Source organism: Podarcis raffonei, chromosome 17 (assembly GCF_027172205.1).
Source record: "Podarcis raffonei isolate rPodRaf1 chromosome 17, rPodRaf1.pri, whole genome shotgun sequence".
Lineage (NCBI taxonomy): Eukaryota > Metazoa > Chordata > Lepidosauria > Squamata > Lacertidae > Podarcis > Podarcis raffonei.
In genome coordinates this window covers 15,702,560-15,712,068 of record NC_070618.1, presented here as the reverse complement: position 1 = coordinate 15,712,068, position 9,509 = coordinate 15,702,560, and the positions used below count along the sequence as shown (strand labels likewise).

At 46.6% G+C, this 9,509-nt stretch overlaps 1 protein-coding gene across 1 annotated transcript in view; it reads left to right on the top strand.

Annotated features, from left to right (window-relative positions):
• Positions 1-6,997: 6,997 nt before the first annotated feature.
• The window catches only part of UGCG (UDP-glucose ceramide glucosyltransferase), a 35,174-nt gene continuing 32,662 nt past the window's right edge, over positions 6,998-9,509 (top strand). The window contains exon 1 of the mRNA XM_053371311.1: positions 6,998-7,436. Within this exon, the coding sequence (XP_053227286.1) occupies positions 7,339-7,436 (98 nt within the window). The 5' untranslated portion in view covers positions 6,998-7,338. The remainder of the gene's footprint in view (positions 7,437-9,509) is intronic.

Below are 9,509 nucleotides of genomic sequence, written 5' to 3'. Positions count from 1 at the left end.
CTGCTGTACTTTATTGGAAGGAGAAAAATAATCATTTCCTTAATAATAATGTAAACAATTTATTTAAATAAAACAATAACATTATAGCAGATCTATCTGATGTGGTTAAACGTTGTTTTTTTTAAAAAAAACCCCAACAACCTTAGACTGAGTTTTAGCACACATGAAAAACTTAAATCAAATCCTTATTTCCTGATGAATAGCCTTTGGACTATACTGTAACCAAAATAGAAAACTGTCGTTATTTTTCCTCCAAAAGCATTTTATTTTAAAAATCTGATTTAAATGTTTTTAAAATCCGATTTAAAATTTAAAAATCCAATTTTAAAAATCATTATTTTTATCCACCCTGGGCTGTGCCCTTCCTGATTGGCCTATCAGGAACCATATCCTGGCCTGCTCCCTGCTTTGGCAAATGGGGGTGCAGGCCGGGGCTTGGGCTGTGCCAGGGGCGGAGCCGACGGAGCTGACGGTGGACTTCCCTCAGATTCACCCCTTGCCCATTTAAGCAGCCAGCACTTGGGGCCCAGCCTGTCAAGCATTTGCTCAGTTGGCGGCTGGGCGTTGGGGTAAACCTTTGTTTTGGACGGAGGGAAGGTTGTAGTCTCCGCCTACCCCTCCAAATGCTGGGGTATCCCGTTAAAGGGATCCTGGGGGAGTGGCCATGTCCGCATGCCCAGGGGGGCCAGGGCCAAAGGCACTCCCCCAGACGGCGGTCCCTGCGGGGGTCTCCCTATTGGGTCTTAGGAACCCCCACCTGGATTGACCACGCGTCACTTCCGGCGGGCGGGAGTGCCCCATGCCCAAGCCAAACCTCTTTCATCTGTATTCAATAAAGTTGTGGCCTGTTTTGACCCAAAACCAGTCTCATTGGTCTCTTGTTACAGTGGTACCTCTGGTTGCAAATGGGATCCGTTCCGGAGGCCCATTCACAACATGAAAAGAACACAACCCACAATGGCGCATCTGCGCATGCGCGGGTTGCGATTCTCCGCTTCTACGCATGCGCTTGACATCATTTTGTGCGTCTGTGCATGCGTGACCCTTTCCTGTACTTCCGGGTCGCCACGGGACGTAACCTGAAAGAACGTAACATGAAGTGGATGTACCATGAGGTATGACTGTATTTGGGTTGGGCTATGGAAAGTCCAATGCCTGGTCCTGCAAGGGGCAGTTGGAGCCTATGCTGTTATGGATTGGGTAGGGGTGTATTGATGAAGAAGCAGGAGCCAGCCAATCAACACCATGCACTGCCATTTTTTGTTGCTAACTTGCATACCTATCTTGGCTTTTTATCCATTTGCAAGGCATTTTGAACAGAGGGAAGCAAGGTAAAAAATATTTCTAATCTACCCATCACTGTAAAGTAACCCTTGCCCTCCCCACACCAATGTGAATGGTTCTGAAATGATAACCTCTTTTGTCCTTCCTTTCCCCACAGATCTGCCAAGCTGGTGCCTTCCATATGTCAATGGACTACAATTCCTATCTTTCCTGACCATTTGCTATGCTGATTGGATTGGGGCTGATGGAAGTTGTAGTTCAACCATGTATGGAGGGCACCATATTGCCTAACCTTGTCTTATGCTCACCATAACCTGATGCCATCTACAATCTTGTAAAACATGAGGCTCTCGTCTAAAATATTCGTCCTCCTCTGTTATGTAGGGACAAAATAATTCCATTATATGGTGCTATCAGTAAAATGAGAAAACATAATGATCTCTATAGAAAAATTATCTTTGTTTGGAAAGCCCCAAAGTTTGAACAATCGAGGGCAGTTTCCTACATGATATAGCAGCAAGTTTTTACAGAGAACTGCAATTAATTCTGGATCTCTGAAGAGTGCATTGTGTTTGCAAATATGAATGCACTGCATTCATATTTTAAATTTGTATATGGACCTGAAAACAAATACTCTAGTTCTCAGGCTCTTTCCTGCTTTCCAGTCTCTGAATCTTCACTGATCTAAGTGCTCTGCAAATGCAACACAAAATATAGTGGAATTACTTCTGCACATTATGTGTCCTGGCATTCAAACTTTTCTCTTAATGTGAACAGTTTTGATCGTTGGCAAATGCCTCTGTCTGGGGCCCTTCAAAGCAGGGAAGGTCACCCTGCCTTTTAAAAATTGCTGTCAACCTCCGCCTGCCACAAACACACACTTCACCACACTTACCACTAACAGACAATGTTTCATGTGTGAACAAGAACAGAGGCGAAGCGTTTGCATCCATTTCCTGTGCTGGCAATCATGTTAGCGGCGACTGCCATTTTTCTTTTTATTTATGTATTTATCCAGAAGATGCCTTCAGTGTTTCCCACCCTCATTGTTGCATCTTCCATAAAAAAAATAAGGGGAATGGGGGAATTAGCACCCAGTAAAAATGGGAAGTATGAGTGCCCCTACTGCCAGGAGGACACAGATAGTGAAGGGGTGGGTGGGGTTTTTATCTCCCTCTCTCCCCTTTTGAACTAAAAACAAAATTAGCTAAGAAGACCAAAAGCACTCTTGAACTAGTTTGTGAATAAATTATAGTGAGCTAGCTGCTTTTAGGGATACTTTGCCTCCCTTTTCATTTTTGAAACAATTTTAGATAAGATGCAAATATACTAAATGAAGAAGAAGATGATGATGATGAAGAAGAAAAGGCTTGATGAATTTTGACTGCGCTCAGAAGGCTTGTAGACTATACACTAGGATGTTTAGAACTCAGGTACAACTGCTGAACCTCTCCTATTATTTTTGCTACTGCCAGGAGGTATAACGTTGCTACATTTTAGTCTTGAAATGCTGTTGTTGTATGCTGTTACATTTTGAATATATTGCTGCTTATTACTGCTGTTACTATGAAATTCTTCACAGTAGATTTTGTGATGTATCGGTCTCAGTGTTGTAAGCCGCTTGAGCCGAATTTTTGTGTGTATGGAAAAGGTAGCATACAAATAAAGCGATGCTGGTATTCATTGATGGAAAGAATTGCATTCTAGATGATTTACGAATTAATTCATCCTAGGTAGGCAGAGGGGTGTGCTTTGCGTAGTGAAATACGTTGGCTTGCTGGCTTGCTTGAGTTGGCAAGAACATAATGCCTTCTTGTTCCCCCCTCCCAACCTGAGATCTAGATTGCATGGATTCATCCATAAGGGTTGGTGGTCAGGTGACCCTTCCTTGAGCCATGCAGCAGGACAGGCCTAGAAGACAGCTATTTTATGAAGCAGTACGTCAGCTTGGTAACAACATGAGGCTCAAAGAGTGTTCTATTTTAAGACATCTCTACCAGCTACAGATTGGCATCTGTCACAGTCACAAAAATGGTATGCAGTTGGACATGCAATTCGGATATATCAGTAAGTCGGTGGCTATTCCTGATATATCTGTGACACTGGCTTTAGATTTCCCATCAAGAATGAACAAAGTTCCCCAGCCCAGAACTGTTTCTCCTCTCTTAAAAACATAAGAAAAGCCCTGCTGAATTGAGCCAGCATCGTGGTCTCATGATAGCCAACCAGATCCCCCCCCCTTTGTAAAGTATATCTTTATTGATTTAAAATAAATACATTTATGGGAAAACTGACAAACAAACAAATAATGAAGTCAAACAAACAACCACAATATAAGAAACAACAAAATTAGTATAACCAAATATAAAATACAGTGAGATTAATTGGAAGTCATTTTTAATTTCTTTCTTTATAAGTTTTATAATTGATTTCAGTATCGGGAGTATAAATGATGTTAGATAGCCAACCAGATCCCTATGGGAAGCCCAAAAGCAAGTGGTCTACCAGGTGATAGTGAATTCTGTTGTGCATTCAGGTAGAAGCCCTTATACCCTGATAAGGAGAAGCCCTCACAAGCCCAGGTCTCTTGCAGCAAAAGAATATGACTGCCTTTTATGTAGGCGACAAAGGATGGATCCATCAGCTTAGGTTTAATGCCAGCTACATTCCAGGATAAGAAAGTAAGTAATCTCCTGGTCACCCCTTCGAGTCATGCTGGGCCTTGCGGAACCAACACGGCAGAATCCACCTGGGAATGCATGCGGCGAGGGGGGGCAATAGGCTGGAAGAAGGAAGTAATTGTAGCTTGCTTACCAGGCAATTTCCGAGCACCACTTACCGCAGCAGCAGCCATGGATTGAGGCTTAATTATTGGTAGCTGCAGGGATGGATTCTGGTGAACGGGAGTGTCTCTTAACGACAGGTCCATAGACTCTGCATTTAAAGTATGCTCTAAGATTGAGGGGGGTGGGCCTTTTGGATCTGCGGTTGCTGTAGGGAACATGCAGTGTAAAGCAGGTGGGAGGCATCCTTTTTGGTTTGCCTCCAAAAGAGCATTCAGTCTTGCCACAGCTTCCGAGTTTGACCAGAGGGTTGTCGAATCTTCCACTGTATCCTGCCCGGGCTTGACATCCCGAGGCCGTGTACAGCCAGGTTGCAGATCAGAGGTCGTTAAAACAGGTACCACTTGGGCTTGTGTAGACTGATCTACAATTGGTGAGGAATTCATCTTATTTGCATGAGCATGATCTTCTGAGTTACGGAGACAGAGTAGCAACTCATCCAATCGGTCCGTTATCTCTGTTCGCTCCAGTTTTGGCAATTGGGAGAAGGATAGAAGTAACTCACGCTCCGTAGAATTCTCCAGATGTATAGCCTTTGTCAGTGGAGGCAGGGGGGGCGTCAATCCAGCTGATTAGATCTGCGGCCAGGGGAGTTGGGGTCGTGGCAATTGGTGGACCCTCAGACTTGTCTGCTTTCTTTTTGAACAAGCAGTTTGGTAAGAGGGGGCAGATCTTGGTATTGGTAAAGACTCTTGTAGCAAGGATTCCATAGTTAATTAGAAGGCTTCTTGAGGACATAATAAGTGCAGGGAGCTTTTTGGTTTTAAAGGAGAGCAGCACTCTCTGCCTCTGAGGTCTGCTGCTAATATGGTCAGTATGCTTCAGGTCAATAGAGCTAGGGATTACCCTCAGAAGCTCCGCTAGGTGTCTCCTTATATCACTCTTAAAATGCCAGTTTATCACCTTGCCTCTAAAGGGGTTTTCTTCTCTTCTGTCCTTTTAGAAGCAAGCTATTGCCTAACGTGGGAGTCTGAAACTGATGATGTACTTCCTCTCTGTTTCAACCACAAAGGATATTTCAGACAAATTTTGATTTTGAAACACAATGATAAAGAAACAGCTTGGGTTCAGCGGGTTGAATCTAGATTTATCGTTATGCTTAGAATGACCAATTTATAGCGCAATCCTAGGCATGTCTTCTGTGGAACTTTCTCTCTAGCGAGCGGGCTTAGGGTTTCAGTCTTAAGTTCCATTGATTTCAGTGGGTCTGTGCTAAGCATGACCAAGGAAGCGATTCTAACTCCCATTCCTGCTGGAAAAAACACTTCTCCATCCACTGGCCTGCTGCTCATGGCAGCCATGGCAAAAAAAGACAAGACGGCAGTAGGATCGAACCCTATCTGGAAGCAATCACTGCACCAGTGGGCCTTCTGCCTGCATGTCTGGCAGCCAGAAGGAGATTGGCTAAGCTGGATGAAAGGACACCTAATCCACATACACCCCTCACAGCCTGATGTATAGGGGAACTGAACCAGACAAGCCATTGACCGAAGCCAGCAGGCTTGTCTTAAGTTCACCAGGTTTATCTACCAACCTATCCCATTTACCACATCTTTTGAAGAAGTAGGAGTTCCAGAAAAGCATCTCACCCATATTAATCACTAAGCTTAAATGTGCCATTGCAACACCATGAGTTTTGCTACAGCAAATGATCCACTTTTTCTTTGTCGGAGGCTCTGCGCTGGAAAGGGTTCCCTTACAGAGGATATAATGAGGGATTTGCATGTGTGGTGTGGGGTTTCCTGCTTTAAAAACTACCCACCAACTCACCTTTCTGTCTGCCCCCTTCAAGACTTTTTACAGTGCTATATGAGGTTTCTCCTTTAATTGATTTGTGGGATTTCTGTTAATTTATGGAACGGCACAGGTGCTTCCTTTTGCTCTTTGCTCTCTTGCTACAACAGAGAGGGTTGTGTTACTACAGCCATCAAGAGAATGTGTTTGTGTGGGTATATATAAAATACGTGTGTGTGGGGGGGGGGCATAGCCAGGATTTTTATTAGGGAGGACCAGGCTTTCTGTGTGTGGGGGGGGGAGAGAACCTCAGATTTGTATTGATTTGTACTGAATTTGGGGGGTCGGCATCTCCCCCCCCCGTTATGCCCGTTTATGTGTGTAAAATCAAGGAAAGGTTGGACGCGGAGACCTGACGCTGTGACGGACAGGGAAAAAAAAGAAAAGTGCTTCCTTCCATACGCTTTTGACGCCAAGTGCGCAGAAAAAATCTGCCCAAATCTTTTCACAAGTATTTTTATTTATCTACTTGATTCAGGGGCGCAGCTGACCCCTCCCGACCCCTGGCTACTCCCACGAGTATATGTACTCATGTGTGCATATACACACGTGTGCATGTACGTGATTGCGTAGAGATATATTAAAATGTGTGTAAAATCTGGGGAAGGTGGGGCGGTGGAGACCTGGCACTGTGACGGACGGAAAGGACAAAAAAACCCACACCAAAGCCCTTCCTGCTTGTCCTTCCCCTCCAGCGCGCGCCCCTCTCTCCTCCCCACGCAAGCGGGGCTGAATGCCGCCCAGTCCGGCGGCGGATGACATCACCGCCCCCTTTCCCGCCCACGGTGACTCACCCTCACTCACTCTCTCTCTGAGGCCTTTCCCCGCCCCTCCCTGTGACGCGGCAGAGGGCGGGGCTTCCCTTGAAGCTGACGGCGATGACGTCAGCAGCCCCGGGGAAGAGAAACTTAAACGGAGTGAGGGGGGAAAGGAAAGAAAGGGAGGGGCGGGTGGGAGGGGGCGTGGCTTCGGAGGCTGACAGCATCGGGGCGGGGCGAAGGGCGCGAGGCAAGTCCGTTTGGCTCAGCGGGGAGGCAGTCAGTTGCGCGCGGGAGCGAGCGGGCTGCAGCAGCGGTAGCCAGAGTAGCAGTGCTAAGCGGGCGGCGGCGGCGGCGGCGGCGGGGCGAGAGCGAGCGAGCCCGAAGGGAGGGGGAGAGAGGAAGGGAGAAGCGGCCGCCGTCAGGGGAGGAAGCGGCCTGGCAGGCGAAGAAGCAGCAGCAGCAGGAGGAGGAGCGGGGGAAAGGAGCGAGGGAGAGGGGGAAGGAGGCGGGTGGGCGTCCGCCTGAGGGGCTACGTGAGGGCAGCCGGCGAGTGGGAGGGGCCTCCTCGCTGCCGATTCTTCCGCTGCTCGTGTTGAGGAGGACCGACTCCCTCTCCTTCTTCCTCCTCCTCCTCCCGCGCGTGGCCCACGGCGGGGATGGCGGTGCTGGATCTGGCCCTGGAGGGACTCGCCATCTTCGGGCTTATCCTCTTCCTGGTGCTGTGGCTCATGCACTTCATGTCCATCATCTACACGTAAGTGAGGCCTCCCTCCCCTGTGTGAGGGTCTCTCCTCCGTTTCCACAAAAGGTGGGAAGGAAGGAAGGGGGGAATTTGGGGTGGTGCCAAAATATTGAGGGGGGGGTCGCCCAGGTAAGTCCCGCCCTGCATAATCGATCACAAGGCCACACACCATTTGAATGGCAATGGTCATCCCCTTGTGTGTGTGGCGGGGAGGGCTCTCTTGCTCCTTCAAATATTTTATTTGGGGGGTGGGCGAAGGTGGAACTCTGCCCCCAGGCTCCTATGGGGGGCATTGAGGTTTCTGGATCTCGGTGTGCTTGCCCCCCCCTCTCCCCCTCCCTCTGCAGAAACCTCCATGCATTCTTCCTCCCTCTCTGGTTACATAGCTGAGGCACCTGCTTCGCCCTGCCCTGCCCAGCCCAGCCCATAATACTGATAAGGGCATGAATGTTGCCCTGTAACCATAGGCATGTCCCCTTGCCTTGCCAGTCTTTCGTGTTTTTGGCTATTGCCGAAAGTCACCCGCTCCTTTCATGTGGGTCCTGGGGTGCAGGGTGGGGGGGGGCAACTTGAATGAAATGTAGGGGGGAGGTAAGCTCCGCCTGCATAACTGATGTGGCGCATGCACACCTTTTGAACGACAACACCCATCAACAATTTTATTGGGAGGTGGGCCAAAAGGACCTTGGGGCCCTAGGAGTTGGGTCCTATGGCTGTCCCCCTAAAGTGCCACATACCTCAAGCCGCCTTTCTCCTCCCACCTTCACACGCATGCTTTGCACACACCAATGAACCTCGCTTGTGCTCAGTGTATCTGTAGTCGCGCTGTCCCTTTGGATTAACGTAGCCTGTGCTAAGCAAGAGCAGAGGAACAAGTGGAGTGCCAGCTACAGAGTTGATGGTGATAGTCATAATCATAGTCCCTTTCAATTCGTCTTGTTTGCCAGCTCAGCTCATGCCTGTATCACAATGTACATAGTTATTTGAACTTGTTCCTTATGGCGTCTGTCCAGATGGCCACCTACACAGTTGCCTTTATTGCAGTGTAGGTGGTCTATGCATATGAATTCTTAACAAACAATTTTATGATACTGTGCTTTGTTGTTGTTCACCTGTCTTACCTATTTAGAGGCAATGGCTATGGAGCCACCATGGCAGACTTTGATGATCAGTGCTCAACTGCAAGCCTACCTCTTAACTCCCATTTCAAAATACCTATGCTGTTCAGTGGAATTTTATGTTGTCATTGTATCGGTAGCCTGTCTTTCCTCCTAGATGCTCAAGGCAGTGCCTGTATTCACCCCCCCTTGCAGTAAAGGCTATAGCTGACAATTTGTTTCTGGTTTCCTTGTTAGTGCTAATATTGCAGGCATGTGTGTGTTCTTCACTCTTCATTATAGTAATATAATGCTCCTAATGTTCACTGCAACCTTGCATGGATTCATTGTGCATACATACGTTTAAGGGTATTCTGTGAAGACAGGTGTTCATTGTCCTTCGATTCTTACTTCAGCTTGTACAAGCAAAGTGTGAAATAGAACAAATGATTTCAAAGTAGGACATGTTCTGCTTCTCAGTGAGGAGCCAAAAAGATGTGACGGCTTATCACCGAAGAGATTGCTACTCTTAACTATGTTTCAGTGGAGGTGTAAGCAAATGTTGGAATATTGATACATTATGGAATTAATTTTGTATTGAGAGAAAAAGTGGCTAGAATATTTTATGAGGTAAAATATGTTTTCTTCTTGAGAAACTGATTTGGTGGTGTGTTTGAGGAAGAAAATAGCATATAGGAAAAAAGATTGAGAGATTACTATTTGTTAGTGTTGATTCTTACCTGAATGAAGCACTGGATTTCTCATGCCTGCCACTAATTATTACAGATGGATTCCTGACTTACACATGATGTATTGTAGTGAATCCAGTGTCACTAAAGTTCTCTTGTTTGACCTTTTTGGGGACTCTGTTGAAAAATTATATGGCTGTATGTGTGTGTTTACAAGACTGAAGTAGTAATGATTTGATAATAAAGCAATAATTAGTTTGGAACTGTAAGCCTATTTATGAGCCTTAATACTGTGATTG